Here is a 22,951-nt window from a genome sequence, read left to right as displayed (position 1 = left end):
GATGATTTCAGGATGAAGTCGTCCATATCAAACATACTGTGAGGTTGACTTTCATCTTCCTGCAAAACAACACAGATATGAGTGAGCAGCACATACAAGGGTCCACACCATGGCAGCAGCGCTCTCCATATATGTAAGTGGCAAAAGGTACACGTTATTTGTCATTAAAGCAGAACTGCAAAAAAAAACCTTCAATTCAGATAGTGTTAGAGGGTTAGAAGGCCTGTAAGACGTTTTTTTCCGCTGCGTCCCATTGCAGAGATTTCCCTTCATTTCCTGCTCCACAACCAAAACAAGTGGGAGGAAATTCCTGAAAATTAACCATTTGACTACAGGGCACGTATACCCCCTTCCTGCCCAGGCCAATTTCCAGCTTTCAGCGCTGTCATGCAACACTGTACCCATATGACATTTTTATCTTTTTTCAGACAAATAGAGCTTTCTTTTGGTGGTATTTACTTGCCGCTGGGTGTTTTATTTTTTGTGCTATAAACAAAAAAAAGAAAAAAAATTTTTGAGAAAAAACAATTTTTTTTTTCTTTGTTTCTATTATAAAATTTTGCAAACAGGTAATTTTTCTCCTTCACTGATATGTGTTGATGAGGCTGCACTGATAGGCAGCATTGACGGGCGCCGATAGGCAGCATTGGCGGGCGCCGATAGGCAGCATTGGCGGGCGCCGATAGGCAGCATTGGCGGGCGCCGATAGGCAGCATTGGCGGGCGCCGATAGGCAGCATTGATGAGCTGGCACTGATAGGCAGCATTGATGAGCTGGCACTGATAGGCAGCATTGATGAGCTGGCACTGATAGGCAGCAATGATGAGCTGGCACTGATAGGCAGCATTGATGAGCTGGCACTGATAGGCAGCAAGCATTGGCGGGCACTGATAGGCAGCATTGGCGGGCACTGATAGGCAGCATTGGCGGGCACTGATAGGCAGCATTGGCGGGCACTGATAGGCAGCATTGGCGGGCACTGATAGGCAGCATTGGCGGGCACTGATAGGCAGCATTGGCGGGCACTGATAGGCAGCATTGGCGGGCACTGATAGGCAGCATTGGCGGGCACTGATAGGCAGCATTGACGGGCACTGATAGGCAGCATTGACGGGCACTGATAGGCAGCATTGACGGGCAGCATTGATGAGCTGCCACTTATATGCAACACTGATGGGCACTGACTGGTGGCACAACTTGGCACCAATCATCAATGCCCTGATGATCAGTGCCGATCCCTCCTCTGACAACTGTCGGTTATCGGCAGTACTTTCCTCAAGCTGTGACAGTGTGAGGAAAGTACAGCAGATAACCAGCAACTGCATTTACCGGTTATCTGCTCTGTCATTGGACACGGCTGATCACGCGGTACAAGGTCACTATGATTGGCCTTTTACTACATCAAGTCCGTAGGACACAGCGATCACGGAAATTGCCGGGGGTGCGCGGGAGGGCACGTTCTGGGAGGTTATCATATGACGCCCTCCCAGAACTGGCCGGCTGCAGTGAAGCCGTCACTCGGCTATCTGTGGTCGGCAAGTGGTTAATGGGAACTCCCAGGTCACCAGAACTAGTGTCCCCATTGGAAAATGTCCTCTCTATTAATTATTTTATGGGGACAACCCAAAATTTGGAATTTTCTTTCACTTTCAATGATAACGGTAAACAGGACAAATATAGACGGCGAATCTTCCTAATGGAATGCCTTTAATTATACTTTACCTGTTTGCTCATCCAGGCGGGAAAGGAATACTAATTCTAATCCTTTCCAATTACATGAAGACCCCACCTTGTCACTCCAGAAAACAAATCCTAATTATTTCTCACGGAAACCCCTCTTGCTGTACAATGGGGGAGATTTACTAAACTGGAGCACTCAGAATCTTCTGCAGCTGTGCATGGTGGCCAATCAGCTTCTAACGTCAACTTGTTCAGTTAAAAGTGTTCCTAAACCCACACGAGTACAATCAGTCTGTATATGCAGTAAAGCATGCTTGTTACACTCACTGTGGCACCTAAGGGGTTAATCCTCTGCATTGTGTAAAAAGGCTGTTTGATCCTGACTTCTCTGATCCTCCCCTTCTTCCAGTGCCCCCCTCTTATCTCCTGATAAAACATATCGCGCGGAGTCACTCTGCACTTGCTCAGTTTGGTGTGCATTGCTAGAGAAGTTTTTTTTTTTCCTTGGGTGAATGCAGGGTCCGGGGAGAGCGGATATAGCGAATGCAGGGTCCGGGGAGAGCGGATATAGCGAATGCAGGGTCCGGGGAGAGCGGATATAGCGAATGCAGGGTCCGGGGAGAGCGGATATAGCGAATGCAGGGTCCGGGGAGAGCGGATATAGCGAATGCAGGGTCCGGGGAGAGCGGATATAGCGAATGCAGGGTCCGGGGAGAGCGGATATAGCGAATGCAGGGTCCGGGGAGAGCGGATATAGCGAATGCAGGGTCCGGGGAGAGCGGATATAGCGAATGCAGGGTCCGGGGAGAGCGGATATAGCGAATGCAGGGTCCGGGGAGAGCGGATATAGCGAATGCAGGGTCCGGGGAGAGCGGATATAGCGAATGCAGGGTCCGGGGAGAGCGGATATAGCGAATGCAGGGTCCGGGGAGAGCGGATATAGCGAATGCAGGGTCCGGGGAGAGCGGATATAGCGAATGCAGGGTCCGGGGAGAGCGGATATAGCGAATGCAGGGTCCGGGGAGAGCGGATATAGCGAATGCAGGGTCCGGGGAGAGCGGATATAGCGAATGCAGGGTCCGGGGAGAGCGGATATAGCGAATGCAGGGTCCGGGGAGAGCGGATATAGTGAATGCAGGGTCCGGGGAGAGCGGATATAGTGAATGCAGGGTCCGGGGAGACCGGATATAGTGAATGCAGGGTCCGGGGAGAGCGGATATAGTGAATGCAGGGTCCGGGGAGAGCGGATATAGTGAATGCAGGGTCCGGGGAGAGCGGATATAGTGAATGCAGGGTCCGGGGAGACCGGATATAGTGAATGCAGGGTCCGGGGAGACCAGATATAGTGAATGCAGGGTCCGGGAGACCAAAAATAGTGAATGCAGGGTCCGGGGTTTAGGAACACTATAACCTTTGCCAATAAAACCTGGAAGCGGGTTGGTTTCTCTACAGAGTTGCACCAGATTTTGCACCATGCAGTTTTAATAAATCAACCCCAATATATTTATATGGCAACCCCTGGCTGGTATCAGCTCTTTTAGCTCTACATACAACTTCTTAACCCCTTTGCTGCCAGGTCTGTACATCGGGATTGTGTCTAAAACGGACAGGCAAACCCCTGCCTGTCAGATAGAAGTAATCGGGTGGCTCGTCAGATTGCTTCCACAGCCCCCGGTAACTTACCCCCCTGCCATGTAGTCCAGCTCCGCTTGCCCATCTGCGGGTCCGGAACCAACATAGCAGATGCCGGCGAGTGGAGGGGAGAGAAGACAGCGGACATCAGAAAACATAATACTGTACTCACTGCCCCCCTCTGTAGTTATGAACATGCTTGGCTGCAAAACTGAGACATGCTGGGAGTAGGAGGTTGTAATCCTGGGCTGGCCTACAGATTTTTTTTCCCATCAGCTAATGTTCAATCCTCCTGAGGTGGCAGTATAAAAAACAAAAAAAAAAAAAAAAGGGGGGGGGGGGGGTTCACAGCACAAAAACCCAATTACTGGAGCCAAGAAAAGCAATAAAGCCCCACAAGATGTTCTAACCCTTCTCTGATCTATTCAAAATTTAAAAAAAAGAAAAAAGTTTGGGATGGATTTTAAAGCGCAACTACACTGTTCACAAAATGAAAAAAAAAAAGCTCCCACTGCTCTGCTGCCCAGCATCAGTCCTCTTGTAGATTCAATGATACTCAGACTAGTTAACCCCTCGCCTACCGGGCACTTATACCCCCTTCCTGCCCAGGCCAAGTTCCAGCTTTCAGTGCTGTTGCACTTTGAATGACAATTGCGCGGTCATGCAACACTGTACCCATATGAACTTTTTTTCATTTTTTTGTGACAGATAGAGCTTTATTTTGGTGGTATTTAATCCCTCTGGGATTTTTATTTTTTCTTTAACAAACCAAAAACCACTGAAAATTTTGGAAAAAAATGTTTTCTTAGTGTTTGTTATAAAATTTTGTAAATAAGTTATTTTTATCCTTCACTGATGTGCGCTAATGAGGCTGCACTGATGGGCACTGATAGGCTGCACTGATGGACACTGATAGGTGGCGATGAGGAGGCACTGGTAGGTGGCACTGATGGGCATTGACAGGCATCACTGATGAGCACGGAAAGGCAGCACTGATATATGGCAGTGATAGGCAGCACTGACGGACACTGATAGGTGGCACTGATGGGTGACACTCAAATGCAGCTCAGATGGGCACTGATATGTGGCAGTGATGGGCACTGAAATGTGGCACTGGCAGGTGGCATGGATGAGCACTGATGGACACTGACAGGTGGCACTGCTGGGGCTACACAGATTATCAGGGCACACTGATCATCAGTGCTCTGATGATCAGTGTACACGTCCCCTCTGAGGGATGCCGATTACCGGCTCTCCTCTCCTCTATCAGTGTGACAGCTCGTGGGGAGAGAAATGCTGATAACCGGCATTACCCTGTTTACATGTGATCAGCTGTGATTGGACACAGCTGATCACATGACTGAGCCAACAACTTTGGCTCTTTCCGTTGATCGGTGATCCGCTGTGTCCGAGGGACACAGCGCATCGCCGATCGGTGCGCTCCGGGAGCCACACACGTGCAGTTAGAATGGTAGGACGTCATATGACATCCTCCCAGAACGAGAGAACCGCCTTGCGCCCGTAATATTACTATATGGCGGGTGAGAGGCGGTTAATGTAAGGCCTCGTGCACATTGAACGTTATAAAAACACCAGTAGCGTTACCTGTAGAATTCCGCAGTTTTCAGCATTTGCGGTTTTTTAGCAAAACTATACTCCCCCAATAGCTTGAGGGCCAAAAACACCAGATAGCTGCGTTTTGCAGCGTTAGAGCGAATATATGTTTATGGACACATAGGATAACATGCTGGGGAGTTTACTGGCTGTAGAAAAACAAAACAAAAACGCCTGACGATCAAAACGGTAGCTGTAAAAACATCCAGGACGCATGAGGCCTAAAGGTGGTTTTTATTATATTAAAATAACAGGTTATACTTACCTGCTCTAGAGAAAATGTTTTGCACAGGGCAGCCCTGATCCTCGTCTTCTTGGGTCCCCCATTGGTGCTCCTGGCTCCCTCCCTCCGCTGAGTGCCCCCCAACAGCAAGAGGCTTACTCTGGGGGCACTCATGCATGCTTGCTCCTGAGCCCCGCTCTTTAGGTCTGCAAGACACACAGAATGGGGCTCAGCCACACCCCTGTTCCCTGTCACTGGCTGTGACTGACAGGTTAGGGAGCAGATGGCTCCTGTTGCTGTATCTGAGCCAATGAGGAGCAAGACAGCCTCAGCTCTCGCTGGATTAGGATCAGGTATGTATTTAGGGGGGCTTCAGGAGCAGCTGCATGCAGGTTTTTTACCTTCATGCATAGAATGCAGTAAAGTAAAAACCTTCTGCCTGTACAACCACTTTAAGGGGGGCAGGGTGGTTAAGCCATGCGCCTCAACTGATCCCCCCCACCGTTAGCTGGGAAGGCAGCATCTGTGGGGTGTACCTATGTTGTGGCTATGATTCTTCATTGCAGAAATGAATCCCCATCACATTTGGTGGGCACTACCGCCCACCAAACAATCCATTCAAGTGGAATGGGCACCCCCAGTGCAACTGCCCCATTACCTCGCACAACGTACATGGTTGCAGCGTGGCAGTGTCACACCTAAAGAGTTAACACAAGTGATACAACACCTCATTGCTCATTGAAGAGCGATTCGAACATTGATTGCTCTTCAGAGATCAACGATGGCATAAACGAGCCCTAAAGGAGGCCACACACGTACTCGGTTATTCGATGTGACGAAACTGATCATAATAAATAATTACACAATGGGGGGATTTACTAAAACTGGAGAGTGCAACATCTGGTGCAGCTCTGCAAAGAAACCAATCAGCTTTCAGATTTTGTCAAGTTATCTGAATGAGCCAAGTCAGATGCTAATTGGTTACCATGCACAGCTGCACCAGATTATGCACTCACCGGTTTTAGCAAATCTCCTCCAACTAGAGACCTTCCATTGGATCAACTTCAACACTAGCACGCTGATCGGTTGTGGTGGAATTTCACTCAGTGGTTTCTGATTAAATTGAATGACTATTTGCATGTGCATCACACAGCCAATCATAACACATCTATTATCTAGAGCAGGGGTGCCCAAACTTTATAAACAAAGGGCCAGTTTACTGTCCTTCAGACTTTAAAGGGGGCCGGACTGTAGAAAAGGTCCCAACGTCGGTAGGATTAAACCTTCCTTCTTCTGCAGTTACGCTTTGCTCCATCACAGCTTGCCCTCAGTGCCTACTGGACTATCCCTGCCCATTTGGAACGTCATACTACATACATGGATTGCTACACCATGCGCCTGTCATTCTCCTTGGGAGCCATGTAGTGCCTCAGTCCCAACGATGGACTTGCGAGTAAATAGATACCAAACATGTCATGCTTTAAAATTGTGCCCGCTCGTGGAATGGCATGAAACTGCGGTACCTAAAAATCTCCATGGACTTGTGAGTAACTAGATACCCAACATGTCATGCTTTAAAATTGCGTACGCTCAAGGAAGGACATGAAACTGCGGTACCTAAAAAGCTCCATGGGTGATGCTTTAAAAATTTCTACAGGTTAGCAGTGTAAAGTTACAGAGGAGGTCTAGTGTGAGAATTATTGCTCTTGCTTCAACGTTCATGGTGATATCACACGTGTGTGGTTTGAACACCATTTACATGTGGGCATGTGGGCATGGACTACGTATGCGTTCACCACTACATGCACAAGGGGGGACAGGGGAAAAGGAACAGTGAAAAAAAAAAAAACACATTAATCACTATTATTCTTATCACAAGAAATGCATGCATCCCTTGTGAAAGAAATAATTAGTGACAGGTCCTCTTTATGGAGTCAATAAGACCCCAAATCTCTCCTTTGTAATGTAAAGCATTAGATCAAAAAAGCATTGATTTAAAAAGAAAAAAAAAAATAATAATAATTGACCGGAACTGGAAGTGACATCGCTCCAGTCCTCCAAGGGTAAAGAGATGTGTGGCGGCCATCTTTCCTTCACCCATCTCTATGCCCGGTGCCGGGATCGATGGTTTCTCAAGTAAGACTTTACTACCGAGCAGCTTTGAGGGGCGGGGTTTTTTCGGCACCTGTATCGGTGCTTTTTTAATTTCAGCCAACAGCCGAAAGGGATGTTTTGGGCCAAAACGTTTCGGCCAGCGGAATTTCGGTGCATCCCTAGTATATATATGTCTATTGTTATCCTTTGTGATTACCTGTAAGTTTGTTTATCTCACAGATGCATTCCAAGCCCCTGAAGTAGCAACTCCAGTCTAGAAACATGTTGGCCCAAATGTAACAGTGGAACCCCCCATATTTTGAAGGAAGTGGGCTGACTATCATCGTTTAATGTCCATATCAGGAATTTGAATCTATATGTTTTGGGGGGATAACTGTAGTTTATGTGCAATGCAAAGTATAAAATTTAAAATTACTGAAAACATTTTTTAGATGATATATATGAATAAAGCAATATATGTTTTTTTATGTTTTGGTACCGTGTTTATGTGCCTAGAAAGTCCATAATTACTCCACACATATTCCAATCTCTGATTCGGGACGTATAAGGCACGATTATACCCACCTGGTTTGACCATCAGCCACCCGATGGTCGCCCAACCTTTTTAACCCAATTGTAGAAACAAACCATAATTGACCAAAACACATTAGGCACCAGATTGCAAATCGCAAAACCAACAAAAAGCCACTTCAAACCATACCTGTGACTGGATGTCATTCTCTCTGGAAGGTTCGGATGGTTTTGTGACTTTTGGTTGTGGAGGAAGCTGGATGGCTCCGCTCTTAGGTTTCCCGCCCTTTGGTTCACTAGTTTTGATATTTTCATCTCTCTTCTCCTCTTTGCTCGACATTCTCTCCAAACCAGCGTTCTTGCTCACCTTCTCGCCAGAACTGGGAAGCGGACCAGGAGCCGTGCTTTGAGCACTGCTCTGCTGTAAGGGTTTTGTCTTGGAGGATGCAGGGAACGTGATGTGAGCGGGGAGTTTGCGTGATGAATGAGGCCTTTTACTGGTAGCGAAAAATGCAGCTCCCACCGTGAGCTTGGGCCTCGGCTTCACTTTTAATCCCAAGATGGCGCTCTTCTGGGGACTGGGGGCACAGATCTCTGTGGTCACTGGTGAGGTGGTCTCCTTTGCTTCTACCTTCTTCTCCATTTTGGGAGATGAGACACCTCGACTAGGAGCCTTCTTTTTATGACTTGTCGGCTTTTTGGTTTTTGTGAACTTTGAAGACTCTTTCACCTTTGGACTCTTCGTTACATTCCTGGCTGAAGACGAGGAGACCACACCACCCTTGGACTTGGTTTCCTTAATCAGTTTTCTCTCCATCGGGCTCACGTACAAAGCACCTTTTTTATAGAAAGACTTGGCTGGCATCACGGCCTTCTGAGCAGAGGTGGGTGACTTGAGCGGTGGAAAGGCGTAGGCATCATTCTCCGAATCCTCCTCTGCTGGAGGAGAGACAACAAGCTTCCTGGCCACGCTGGACTTCACAGGAGAGGCCATAAAGTTCTCCTTCCCCTTGGGGTCTTCGATAGCCGTGTAGGCCGATGGGGGCGAGCGCTTCATGATGTTGCTCTTATTCGCGTTTCGGGGTTGTAGGGGAGTTAGAACGACACTGCAGTCCACCATTAACTTCTTGATAGGAGTCCCAAACGATGACCAATGTCTGATGACAAGAAACAAAAATCAATGATAGGATTTGTTGGTGGAACACTGGATCCAAAGTGCAACAGATCTATAACCCCCAAAATATATATGTATATAGGCAGCTCTCTGTCAACCATGGTATCCTTAGGGGTCCCCAGGGTAGTCTTAAAAAATGTGAAAAGGAGAGTGCCACAGGTCTAAGACACGTCTACTGAATCTTTATTAGCCCGGTTCATACTGATACAACTTATGACACAAAGTCGCATGAAAAGTCAAAACATATTGATTTTAACAGGTGCCCTCTTAACCACCTCCCATCCGGCTGTTGCGTTTATAAATGGCCTCCCCGCCCCCTGCTTGAGACCGCGCAGCACCGCGATCCGGTGCCCAATGTGTCCTCCGGACACAGTGGAACACCGATCGTTGTACGGGACATCTGTATGAGGTCCCGATCAGGTGATCGCTGATTGGCCCATCAGTGATCACATGCACAGTAGTAAGCAAGATGTCATTTCTGACATTGCTTACTACGTGTGAAATCTGTGAATGATCACAGAGATCACATGGTACAAGGCTATTCACAACAGCCTTGTATCATGTGACAGGCTGTGACCAATCACAGCTCTCACAGTATTTCTCAATGGCTGCAAGAATGCAGCTAGAGAGGAGAAATTATTGCTTTTCCAGCCTTTATGGGTGTAAAAGCAATCGGTGTAGTAAAAAAAAAAATCATCACCCCCCACAAGTAGTACAGTGTCACCATGGTGACACTGTACTCCTAGGGTGACAGTTTGTAAAAAAAAAAACAAATATAAATTTTACATTTTTTTTTGCATTATTTATTTTATTTTTTTATAATTGTTGGTTAAACTAATTTGGGTTATTTTTTTTTTTTGCTAAAAAGATAACGGAATACATTTTGGCTGAGATTTATGATGAAATATTATTTATTTGCAAAATTGTATAAGAAAACACTTTTTCAAAATTTTTGGACTTTTTCATTTACATAGCAAAAAAAATAAAAATCCCAGAGACAGTATGTTTAAAAAAAAAAATATAAAAAATAAAATAAAAATGTAAAAATTGTTTTAGAAAAATTATAATTTTTGGTTATAAACTAATTTGGGTTATTTTTTTTTTTTTTTTTACTAAAAAGATAACGGAATACATTTTGGCCAAGATTTATGATGAAATATTATTTATTTGCAAAATTTTATAAGAAAACACTTTTTTTTTACATTTTTGGACTTTTTCATTTACATAGCCAAAAAAAGATAAAAATCCCAGTGACAGTATGTTTAAAAAAAAATATATAAAAAATAAAATGAAAATGTAAAAATTTTTTTAGAAAAATTATAATTTTTGGTTATAAACTAATTTGGGTTTTTTTTTTTTTTAACTAAAAAGATAACGGAATACATTTTGGCCAAGATTTATGATGAAATATTATTTATTTGCAAAATTGTATAAGAAAAACTTTTTTTTCAAAATGTTTGGACTTTTTCATTTACATAGCAAAAAAAAAAAAAAAAAAAAAAAAGACATCCCAGTGGTGAATAAATACCACCAAAATAAAGTTTTATCTGTCTCAAAAAAAGCTAAAAAATTAATATTGGTACAGTGTTGCATGACCGCGCAATTGTCATTCAAAGTGTGATAGCGCTGAAAGCTGAAAATTGGCCTGGACAGGAAGGGGGTGAAAGTGTCCGGACAGGAAGTGGTTAAATCAATGCAACAAAAATAGCAGCAACTTAAAGCGGAGTTCTGGCCCTCGCCACCTCCCACAAAAAAAAATTTAAACGTCAGCAGCTACAAATACTGGCACTTACCTGTCTAGGGATCCAGCGGTGTCCTCACCCCGAGCCGATTCTTTAATCGGCTGTTGGGTGCTGGTGCCGCCATCTTGACCAAGTGGAACGGTCAACGAAAACCTGTGCGTTTCCCACACCACATTGCAATCGCACAGCATCCATGCAATCTTCTACAGGTGTCAATGTTAAATTAACACCCTGAAACAGATCACAAAACGCAGTGCAATTGCCAGAACTTGCATGGCAGTGAACACCCATGCCACATGAATCAAGTGTGGAAAAAAAAACCAAAAGGGTCCAGGACCATTTTGGTGCGGATATGATGTGATTTGAGTCATACAAAATGTATGGCACAAATCACACCGCACAGACATCTCACGTGATGTACACAGGAATGTGGTGCGAATCCTGTGCGAATCACATGCGGAGTCCCGCACTGCACAAGTGTGAACCTAGTCTAAAGATTGTAACTCAGCCACTTGTCCTCCAGAGGATTTACCCCCCTTCCGGACCAGGCCATTGCGTTACTTTAACTGACAATTGCGCGGTCATGCAACGTTGTACATAAATTAAGTTTATGTTCTTTTCCCCCACAAATAGAGCTTTCAGTGGTATTTGATCGCGAGCGCTCTTTTTATTTTTTGTGCTAAAAACAAAAAAAAAAAAGACCGACAATTTTGAAAAAAAATATTTTTGACATTTTGCTATTAAACATGTCCAATAAAAAAAAAAAACTAACTTTCGTCATAAATTTAGGCCAAAATGTATTCTGCGACATGTCTTTGCAAAAAAAAGAAAACCCAATATGTGTAAATGAATTGGTTTACGTGAAACCATATAGCGTCTGCAAATGGCGGTATAGGTGTTGGAATTTTATTTTTTTTTTTTTTTTACAGTAAAGGCGGTGATCAGCGATTTATTGTGGGACTGTGGCAGGCATTCTGACACTGAGGGGGGGGGGACTGACTAACTGCCACTGACATCCCCAGTGGCACTAATACAGTGATCAATGCTAATAAAAACCACTGACTGTACTAATGGCACTGGGCAGGAAGGGGTTAACATCTGGGGTGATCAAAGGGTTAACTGTGTGCTATTTTACATAGTGTGCTGTACTGTGTAGACAAGCTGCTTTGAATTGCAATACAAAGCAGCCTGTCCGTGATGACAGGGGAGAGATGTGTATTGTTTACATACAGACCTCTCCCGTCAGCTCCGCCGATCACAGAGTCCTGACTGAGAATCTGCAACCGGGACCCGGTGATAGACATGCCGAGGAGTTAATAGCGGCACCAGTAGGGAGCACCCCCTACCCGGAAATACAAAATCACGTATAAATACACGATTTTGCGCATCCCTGCTGCCCTGTAGCAGTACTTCTGCTATCGGGTGGTCAGGAAGTGGTTAAAAAAAAAAAAAAAAAAACAAGCATGTTATACTTGCCTGCTCTGTGCAATGGTTCAGCACCAATCCTTTTTAGGTCCCCCAATGGCGGTCCTGACTCCTCCCCCTGCCGAGTGCCCCCCATAGCAAGTTTCAAGGCTTCGGGGGCAATCAAGCAGGCTCGCTCTTGAGCTGTACTAACTTATTGGTTGACTGGCTGGGATTGACAGCAACAGGAGCCAATTACTCCTGGAGAGGGGGGCGGAGAGAGGCTGACTGGCTGTGATTGACAGCAGCAGGTGCCAATTACTCCTGGAGAGAGGGGGAGGAGAGAGGGAAGCTGACTGGCTGTGATTGACAGCAGCAGGAGCCAATTACTCCTGGAGAGAGGGGGAGAGGGGGGGGGGGAGGAGAGAGGGGAGGGAGGAGAGAGGAGGGGGAGAGGGAGGCTGACTGGCTGTGATTGACAGCAGCAGGAGCCAATTACTCCTGCTGCTATTTTAGCCAATAAGAGAGAGCAAACGAGACCGAGACCCAGGAGCCGCTGCTCTCATGCACATCAGTAGATCAGTATGGGGCTCAGGTAAGTAGCTTCACTAGAATTGTTAAATTTTGATTATTATTATATCCCCCACCACCTAGTAAAACACGCCCTACATACAGTCAACCCTATGATCACCTGTCATGTTAACCCCTTCCTGCCCAGTGCCATTAGTACAGTGTCAGTGCTTTTTTTTTTAGCACTGATCACTATATTGGTGTCACTGGGGATGTCAGTGACACCAAGTCAGTTCCCTCCAGTGTCAATGTCCGCCGCAGTCCCGCCATAAGTCGCTGATTGCCGCCATTACTAGTAAAAATGTAGAAAAAAAAATCCCAGTTTATATACCGCCATTTGTAGAAGCTATAACTTTCACGTAAAACCAATTTACAAGAATTGGGATTTTTTTTTAGCAAAGACATGTCAGAATACATTTTGGCCTAAATTTATGACGAAATTTGATTTTTTTATTGGACATGTTTAATAGCAAAAAGTCCAAAATAGTTTTTTTTCTCAAAATTGTTGGCTTTTTTTATATTAAAAAAAAAAAAAAAAAAATGCAGAGGTGATCAAATACCACCAGAAGAAAGCTCTATTTGTGGGAAAACAAAAAGGACGTAAATTTAATTTGGGTGCAGCGCTGTGCAATTCTCAGTTAAAGTAATGTAGCGCCATATCGCAAAAAATTACCTGGCTCAGGAAGGGGGGGGGGGGTTGGTTAAATCCTCATCCTCAGGAGGACAAGTGGTTAAGTAAAAAAAAAACAAAAAAACCCCACAACATGGAGTATAACGTGTGCAGATAGGTGTGAACGAGGCGTTGCATGCAGGCAGCCCATGTAAATGTATGGAGATGCAGTACACAGCTGCTTGTCATACGAAGTTTGGGATCGCTCACCCACCTGTCACATTAGGAAGGGTGGCCGTGTCCATGCAGCCTCTGCGTCCTCATACCCCAAGGTCGTATTCACACCACAACGTCCGTATTCACCGCGCTTTTCTGCATGTGTGTGCCTGCGTGTCTTTAGTGCATTGATTTCTGTTACTTATATAGCACCTTCAATTTAAGCAACGCTTTACATACATACATACATACATACATACATACGTGGTGAACCAAAATTAAAATTCTGGTGCCGAAACCGAAAATTCAAGATGCACTTGGCCAAAAACCGAAATGGACAATTGTTTAAAATTAATATATTTTTCAAACAAATTTGAAAAAAAAAAAACAAACACTTTACTCATTAAAAAACATATTCCCCAATTTTTTTTTTGTAAAATAAGAAAGATGAGGTTACGCCGAGTAAACGGATACCCAACGTCATGCTTTAAAATTGCGCACGCTTGTTGAATGGCGTCAAACTAGGGTACTATCCATGGGTGACGCTTCAAAAATGTCTACAGGTTAGTAATGTAAAGTTACCAAGGAGGTCTAGTGTGAGAATTATTGCTCTTGCTCCGACGTTTGTGGCGATAACTCGTGTGTGGTTTGAGCACCAATGCATGCATCCCATGTGATAGAAATTAGTGACAGGTCCTCTTTATGGAGAGATGTGGGGTCAATAAGACCCCACATCTCTCCTCTACAAAAAAATAATTTATCTACTGCTTTTAATAAAGAAAAAAAGCCTCGTTTACAAGGCGCTAGAACCGGAAGTGAGGTAATGATGCTTCTCCACGGGCATAGAGATGAGTGGAGGCCATCTTTCCTTCACTTATCTCTATGTCCAGCGCTGGGATCATTTGATGGTTTCTCAGGTAAGGCTGAGAACCACTGAGCGGCGGCAGCGAGGGGCGGGGTGATTTTTGGCACCTGTATCGGTGCTTATTTTCGTATCGGCCAAAGGCCAATAGGGGTGTTTTTGGGTGAAACATTTCAACCACCGAAATTTCAGTACATCTCATATATATCTAGATTTCTATCTATCCCTCCATCTCAGTGCATCCCATATCTCTCTATATTTTCATTCTCTCTCATAGATAGATAGATATGAGAAGGATAGATAGATAGATAGATAGATAGATAGATAGATAGATAGATAGATAGATAGATATGAGAAGGATAGATAGATAGATAGATAGATAGATATGAGAAGGATGGGCAGATACAAGATAGATAGATAGATAGATATGAGAAGGATAGATAGATAGATAGATAGATAGATAGATAGATAGATAGATAGATATGAGAAGGATAGATAGATAGATAGATAGATAGATAGATAGATAGATATGAGAAGGATAGATAGATAGATAGATATGAGAAGGATAGATAGATAGATAGATAGATAGATAGATAGATAGATAGATAGATAAATAGATGGATGGATAGATATGAGAAGGATAGATGGATGGATGGATAGATAGATAGATAGATTTTTTATCCATCCATCTATATTAGTACATTCACTAACCCTCAGGGAGCATACAATCTAAGGTCCCCAACTCCCATGCAGACATTTACATACTAGGGAGATAGGAGCCAATTAACCTTAACATGCGTTTTTGTGTGTTTGCAGTGAGAAAAAATGCACCATGCTCTACTTTCTTTTTTTTCCTGCACTGGTGTGAACTATGCCCATAGGATCGCCTTCATTTCGGACTGTCTATGCAGCTGGACCTGGGCGGGAAGGGGCACTGCGCCTGGTGTGAAAGGACCCTAAAGCAATGCTGTACACACATGTGCTTTAACAGGCAGACGCCTCCTTATGATAATAAAGTCTACAGAAGTTTGTATAGATTGTACAGTGTATGGCCAGCTTTAGTCTCCCTGTACATCAGTAGAAGCACATGTGCCCTGACTGCAAATCAAACATGCTGACCCTCCTGGACTGTCCATGGTGGAGATTTCCATCCTGAATGATGGTGCACAGTGCCTGACATGACAAGTCTGCAAACTTACCAGCCTGTGTGCCACCCACCATGTACCCTCGCACCCCCGCGTAGTGCCCCCTCCTGTGTAGCACCCCCTCCAGCACCCCCGTGTAGCGTCACCTCCAGCAACCCCCCACGTCGCGCCCCCTCCAGCACCCCCCATGTGTAGTGCCCCCTCCAGCACCCCCCATGTGTAGTGCCCCCTCCAGCACCCCCCATGTGTAGTGCCCCCTCCAGCACCCCCCATGTGTAGTGCCCCCTCCAGCACCCCCCATGTGTAGTGCCCCCTCCAGCACCCCCCATGTGTAGTGCCCCCTCCAGCACCTTCTCCCTTCTCTGCACTCACCAGCCTGAAGCATGGGAAGGAGGGAAGGGCCAACATGACTGTAAGGAGGATCTTCACCACAGGCATTCTGGGACTTGTAGTTTCACCTGCTATGTTCGGCACATGATTTTATGAGAGCTGTACTACAATTCCCAGAGTTCCCTGCAGCCTTCTCATGTGAGATCTACTGCCAGCCCCAGAAGCTCGGCACCAACTCTGACAGGTGGATGATGTGGATGCTGCAATAACAGCCAATCAGCACCTAAAGTACTGACCACCCCTAGCTTAATGTACTAAAGTAGAACAAGAAACAGAGCCGCATCATCTGCCACCAGAAGAGACAAATCTACAAAAGCTACATGAAGGCCTGCCCCCCCCCTTTTTTTTTTAGAGCGCATTCACACTTGTGCGACTTGTCATGTGACTCTGGGCTCCAAAGGCACATGACAAGTCGCACTCCGTGTTTCCCAATGAGAACCATTGATATACATGCGACTTCAAGTTGCAGCGACTTCAAAGTAGTTCCTGTACTACTTTGGTGTGACTAATGTGACTTGAGGGCCATAGACTTCAATGTAAACCCTCCAAAGTCACATCTGAATGTTGTACATGTGACTTGTGTGCAACTTTGTAAAGCACAAATAATCATCCTTGGTCAAAGCCAAAGTCACACTAATCCAAAGTCGCAATGAAAATGGCAAGTCGTAGTGTGAATGGAGCCTAAGGGCTCGTTCACACAAGTGGCAATGAACTGCGCTGGTCTGAACGGATGTAGGCAGAATGCAAGGACACGGCAAAAACTGTTGTTGTCTATGTGCCCTGTTCACACCAAACCTGGTACACCGAGGACATAGCAGCACATCACACTACAGTGCAAAGAGTTAAAGGAGAACTCTAGGCAAAACCTTTATTCCCCTCCATTGTGGATAGAGGAAGGGAGGGTTATAACCCCTGCCATCTGTGTCTGATTGCGGAGATTTCCCTTCACTTCCTGTCTCATAGTGTCCCCATTGGAAGATTTCAACTACTACTTTTCTGGGGACAACCCAAAATGTGGGATTCTTTTTTAACTTTCACTTTCGATGATAAATGGTAAACAGGGCAAATAGAGGGGGTGAATCTCCCTAACGGGGGGCACAGACAGCACTAAGGACCGACAGGGGGTCTAATCCTAATCCATCTTCACTCTGTCCAAAACTAAAAAAACAAGTTTTGCCTTTAGTTAAAGCGGAGATCAACCCAAAAGGGGAGGTTCCGCATTAAGCCTTTGTCCCCCGCTCCCCATTAAGGATTGACACCCCTTTGAGGAGCGGGGGGGGGGGGGGGAAGCAGGTACCCAAATTTGAGAGGTGCCTGCTCTCACTTCCGCCGCAATCGCCTCTCTCCCTGTAGTCTTCTGGGACACGCAACAGGTCCCAGAAGACTACAGGACCATTCACAAAGCACAGTGCTTCTCGCACATGCCCAGTGGGCACCCGGATGTGAAGCCGCAAGCTGTCACAGCCGGGTGCCCACACTGAAGATGCCAGCATCAGGGAGAGAAGACGGTCGGTGAAAACAGCGGTGGTGAGGACATCGCTGGATCGAGGGACAGATAAGTGACTGTATTTTAAAAGTCAGCAGCTACAATTTTTGTAGCTACTGACTTTTTTTTTTTTTTTTTTTGGTGGAACTCCACTTTAAACTGTCAGTTCAATAAAGTTTACAAAAAAAAAAAAAACCACAACATACACTACAATGCATCATAACATTGCATGCAACACACTCAGCAGGCTCACTCTAGACTGGCCATTGGCAATTTACATTCCCGTGTCAAAAAAGGGGAAACAAGGCATGTGCCTGGCTCTCTGCCCCTCCACAAAGCCTCATTCACAAGTGTATACCCCGCCAGCACAGGGTTTGGAGTCAGGATATCTGGCGTTAGTGCATCTTTTTAATTTCTTGTGAAATGGCAAACTTACTCCTTTAACCCATTGGCGCCGGCGCCTCCCGGCCCTTTAAGGGTTTCAGAAGCCGTGGCGGGGTTTTAGGGTCATGCGACTGCCGTGATTCGCCTTCACATGATCAGGAAAGGTGTCCAGTACTCACGGGAAGGTCCCGATCTCCTCTTTCGATCGGGACCTTTCCGTGAGTACCGGACATGTTTGCTGGCAGGGTGCGCGCTCTCAGCACGTTTTTTTTAATTGCACGCAAATGTGCGGCCGCTCGGCATCTAGGCCCAGACGCTGGGAGGCTGCACATTTGTGTGCGCCCGACGTCAAGAGGTTAACTTCCAGAGCCGATCTTGTACACATTTATAATATTGTTTTTGGCCTAAAGATTACTTAACAACCCCCCCCCCCCCCCCAAAAAAAAAAAAAAAAAAAGCAGACACCCTGGAGATTAATATGATGGTAGTTGCAGGTTTTTATATCACTCACAGGGGTGTGGAAATTTTTTTCAAAAACTACTTTTCCAGGGACTAATTCGGTGTGACAATTTACTTGGAATCTAGAAAGGTTTTCAAAACAAAAAGAGTTTTATGGCGACTTAAATGTGTAACATTTTTAGCATTGCGCTGTTTATCTCCCCCCCCACCCGCCTGTCTCCAGCACCACATCCGGGGACTAGCAGGGAGGGGAGAGACCTTGCAGTGTAATGAGCACTGATTAGCTGCTCCTTAGGAAAGGGGAGTGTCCAGCGTATCCTTTATCCCTTTCTTTGCCAGAGCCGTTTTTGCATTTTTTGTACAAGATTTAAAAAAAATGTATTTTATTTATTTCAGGTACTTATATAGCGCCGTCAATTTACGCAGCACTTTACATATATATTGTACATTCACATCAGTCCCTAACCCTCAAGGGGAGTACAATCTAAGGTCCCTAACTCACATTCATACATACACATACTAGGGACAATTTAGACAGGAGCCAATTAACCTACCAGCATGTCTTTGGAAACTGGGAGGAAACTGGAGTACCCAGAGGAAACCCACACAGGCACAGGGAGAACATGTAAACTCCAGGCAGGTGGTGCTGTGGTTGGGATTCGAACCAATGATCCTAGTACTGCCAGGTGGAAGTACTAACCATTTAGCCACTGTGCTGCCCATTTTAGGCCTGAAGATTACATAAAACCAAATATTATATATTTTTTTAAATCAGAGACCCTAGAGAATAAAAGTGGTAGTTCCAATTTTTTGTGTCACCTATTACTGCAAAATTTCAATACAAATACAAGCAAGTTAAATTTAGGGCACAGAAAAAAAAAAAAAAAAGCAATAAATCATCCTATTTCTTTGTAAAAAAATAAAAGATGAGCTTGCGGCGAGTAAATAGATATCCAACTTATCAAACCGTAAATTTGTGCGCACTCGTGAAATGGCGACAAATTTCAGTACCCTATATTTTCTATAGGTGATGCTTTTAAAGCATTTATAGGTCATCAGTATAGTGTATGGAGGAGGTCTCATGCTAGAATCATCCCTCTCATCCTGGCGTGCGTGGCGATATGTAACACGTGTATCGCAATCGACGTTTTCATGTGTAGGCGCCCCAGCGTGTGCTTTTACTTTTGTATCTGCATATATGTGGGGGTGGAGCAGGGCCTCTTTTTTTTGGGGGGGGGGATGTTACGTGCTTAGGTGCAACTTTCATTTTTTACAACTTTATTTTTTTTTTACAGGTTCTCTTTATTTAAACCCTGCATGTCTCCCCTGTACTACAATGAATGTAAAGCAGTGCACATCGCACCACATTACATTTAGTGAATCTCTCAACGGGACCAGGAAGTGACATCATAACGTCACTTCCGGGTTAGGACAAGAAGAGGAGGGAAGCGGACGTGTCCACCCTCCTCCCTCCACTCTAGCGGACGGTGGTGAGCTGGGCCCACAGATGGGCAAGCGGAGCCCGGGAGATAGTGGGCGGGGGGAGGTTCACACGATGGGGCTGCCGCCGATTGCTTCCACCTGACAGGTGAGCCCACTGCTTGCCCACAGCCGGGCGAAAGGTAGAACAAAACTTATTATTTATTAAAGGTAATGCACTAGATTTTATATTTTTTTACTTTGAGGTGCATATTGGATGGAATAGGAGTCAATCCTTCTATTGGATGAAAAAGTTGGAAAATTTGGGACCTTTTTTGGACACTGTTTGGACACCTTTTTTGATTTATTGGACTTTATTGTACACTTCATGTTTAAATTTATTTAATTTTATTTTATCTAATTTATTTATTATAATATATCACAAAAAGGTTATATATATGATATAGGTAGAACAAAGCTACCTGCCCATCGCCCGGAACTACATGTCCTGGGCGTCAGGCAATTGGAATTCAACATAAATAGTCAGCACTTCCTCCTGGCAGTACTAGGGTTGTCGGTTCAAATCCCAACCATGGCACCACCTGCCTGGAGTTGGCATGTTCTCCCTGTGCCTGCGTGGGTTTCCTCCGGGTACTCCGGTTTCCTACCACACTCCAAAGACATGCTGGTAGGTGAATTGGCTCCTGTTTAAATTGTCCCTAGTATGTGTATGTATGAATGTAAGTTAGGGACCTTAGATTGTACACCCCTTGAGGGTTAGGGACTGATGTGAATGTACAATATATATTTGTAAAGCACTGTGTAAATTGACAGCGATATATAAGTACCTGAAATAAAATAAACATCCCTGCACACACATTAGCACGACCATTTATTAACAAGCCTACAGGGCACTTATACCCACTTCCTGCCCAGGCCAATTTTCAGCTTTCAGCACTGTCACACTTGGAATGACAGTTGCACGATCATGCAACACTGTACTTGTATGAAATTTTTTTCTTTTTTGTGACAGATAGAACTTTCTTTTGGTGGTATTTAATCACCTCGGGGTTTTTTTTTTTTTGCTAAGCAAACCAAAAACAACTGAAAATTTTGAAAAAAAAAGTTTTTTCTTAGTTTTTGTTATAACATTTTGTAAATAAGTGATTTTTTCCTTCACTGATGTGCGCTAATGAGGCTGCAGTGATGGGCGCTGATAGGCTGCACTGATGGACACTGATAGGTGGCACTGATGGGCATTGACAGGTGGCACTGAAAGGCAGCACTCATATGGCACTGACTGGCATTGATAGGTGACACTGAAAGGAGGCTCAGATGTGCAATGATATGTGGCATTGATGTGCACTGGTAGGCACTGATATGTGGCATTGATGTGCACTGGTAGGCACTGATATGTGGCATTGATGTGGCACTGATGGGCACTGATATGTGACATTGATGTGGCACTGATGGGCACTGATATGTGACATTGATGTGGCACTGATATGTGACATTGATGAGCACTGACAGCTGGCATTGATGGACACTGACAGGTGGCACTGCTGGGGCTACACTGATCATCAGGGCACACTGATCATCAGTGCTCTGATGATCAGTGTACATGTCCCCTCCGAGAAATGCCGATTACCAGCTCTCCTCTGTCAGCGTGACAGCTTGTGCGGAGAGAAATGCCGATAACCGGCATTTCTTAATTTACATGCGATCAGCTGTGATTGGACACAGCTGATCACATGACCGAGCCGACATCTTCGGCTCTTTCTGTTGATCCGCTGTGTCCGAGGGACACAGCGCACCGCCGATCGCTGCTCTGTGCCCCTGGAGCCGCGCAGTTGGAGTGGGAGGTGGTTAAAGCAGAGCTGCACCCAAAAGGGGAAGCTCTGCTTTAAGGCTAGGTTCACAACTATGCAGTTTGCATTTGATCCGTTTCTGCAGTGCGTTTTTAGCACATGCATTTTTTTTTTACGTGTTTTGCATTTTTTTGTTGTTGCTAGGCAGATTTGAAATGCACAAATGCGGCAAAAACTCACTACATGCTTTTCTGCAGCATTTCCATTGAAGTCTATAGGACCAAAACGCAACTTTTTGCTTTAAAAAAAAAAAAAAGTCCCTGACCCTTTCCAAAAAACACACCGGGTGAAAACGCAGATACGTGAACCTGTCCCATAAGAAATCATGTTAAATGGACTGCAGTGCATTTCTGCAAAATGCTGCGGAAAACACTTAGGTGTGAACCTAGGGTTAGGCCTCCTCCCCCACTCCGCTTCACCAAATGACTTACAAGCAAATACCTGATTTTGACAGCTGCCCGCTCCCACTTCTGCTCTGACCACCTTAGCAATCTGACTGGAAGTTCTCCTCCCCGCAGTCTTCTGGGACATTGTTACAAGTCCCAGAAGACTGCAGGACCGTTCACAGTGTGCAGTGCGGCTTGTGCATGCGCAGTGGGCACCCGGCTGTGAAGCCGCAAGCTGTCACAGCCGGGTGCCCACAGGTGAGATGCCGGGGACAGAGAACCGAGTAAAGAAACAGCTCAGGTGAGCACATTGCTGGATCCTGGGACAGGTAAGTATCTGTTTATTAGAAGTCGGCAAACACAGATTTTGTAGCTGCTGACTTAAGAAAACGCAAAAATATCCAGAACTCCTCTTTAAGCAGAACATTAATTGAAGGACACATAATATCTTACCCAATTTTTTTGTAACATATAAAAGGATGAGGCTGCTTCAAGTACATAGATACCAAACATGTCAAGTCTTAAAATTGTTTCCCGAAAAAAAAAAAAAAAAAAAATACCCTTTTCTTTGTTTCGGTTATAAAATGTTGCAAATAGGTAATTTTTCTTCATCACTGATGAGCCTGTATTGATGATCAGTGCAAACATCCCATCACAGGGAAGCAGGTTATCAGCTCTCTTTTCCTCAGACAGTGACAGCACTGAGGAAAGGAAATGCCAATAACCATGTGACCAGCTGTGATTGGACACAGCTGATCACATGGTACAGAGCCATTGTCGTTGATCGGTGATGTACTGTGTCCGAGGGCACGGCTCACCACTGATTGCTGCGTGCCCCCGGGGGTGTGCATGCACAGCAAAAATAGAAGGATGTCCTCATTTGATGTCCTCCCAGAATGAACGGCCTATTGTAGAATGACGGCTGGGCGGGAGCCAGTTAAAGTATAACTAAAGGCAAACCTTTTTTTTTTTTACGTTTTGGATTGGAGAGGGATTAGCACCTCTGTCAGGTTTTATTGTTGTCTGCGTCTCTATTAAAGAGATTCTCCCTCTCCATTTGTG

At 45.0% G+C, this 22,951-nt stretch overlaps 1 protein-coding gene across 1 annotated transcript in view; it reads right to left on the bottom strand.

Annotated features, from left to right (window-relative positions):
• The window catches only part of ESCO2 (establishment of sister chromatid cohesion N-acetyltransferase 2), a 61,661-nt gene that overhangs the window by 35,708 nt on the left and 3,002 nt on the right, over window positions 1-22,951 (bottom strand). Inside the window, exons 2-3 of the mRNA XM_089661153.1 lie at window positions 7,965-8,931; window positions 1-59 (exon numbers count right to left, since the gene is read on the bottom strand). The exon at window positions 1-59 is cut by the window's left edge and continues 11 nt beyond it. Of these exons, the coding sequence (XP_089517279.1) occupies window positions 1-59; window positions 7,965-8,931 (1,026 nt within the window). The remainder of the gene's footprint in view (window positions 60-7,964; window positions 8,932-22,951) is intronic.

This window comes from Staurois parvus, unplaced genomic scaffold (genome assembly GCF_062004578.1).
Source record: "Staurois parvus isolate SC_StPar_1 unplaced genomic scaffold, SC_StPar_1.0 ptg001317l, whole genome shotgun sequence".
In the NCBI taxonomy this organism is placed as follows: Eukaryota; Metazoa; Chordata; class Amphibia; order Anura; family Ranidae; genus Staurois; species Staurois parvus.
The sequence above is the reverse complement of the archived record's forward strand: the minus strand, read 5'-3'. Positions and strand labels throughout refer to the sequence as shown.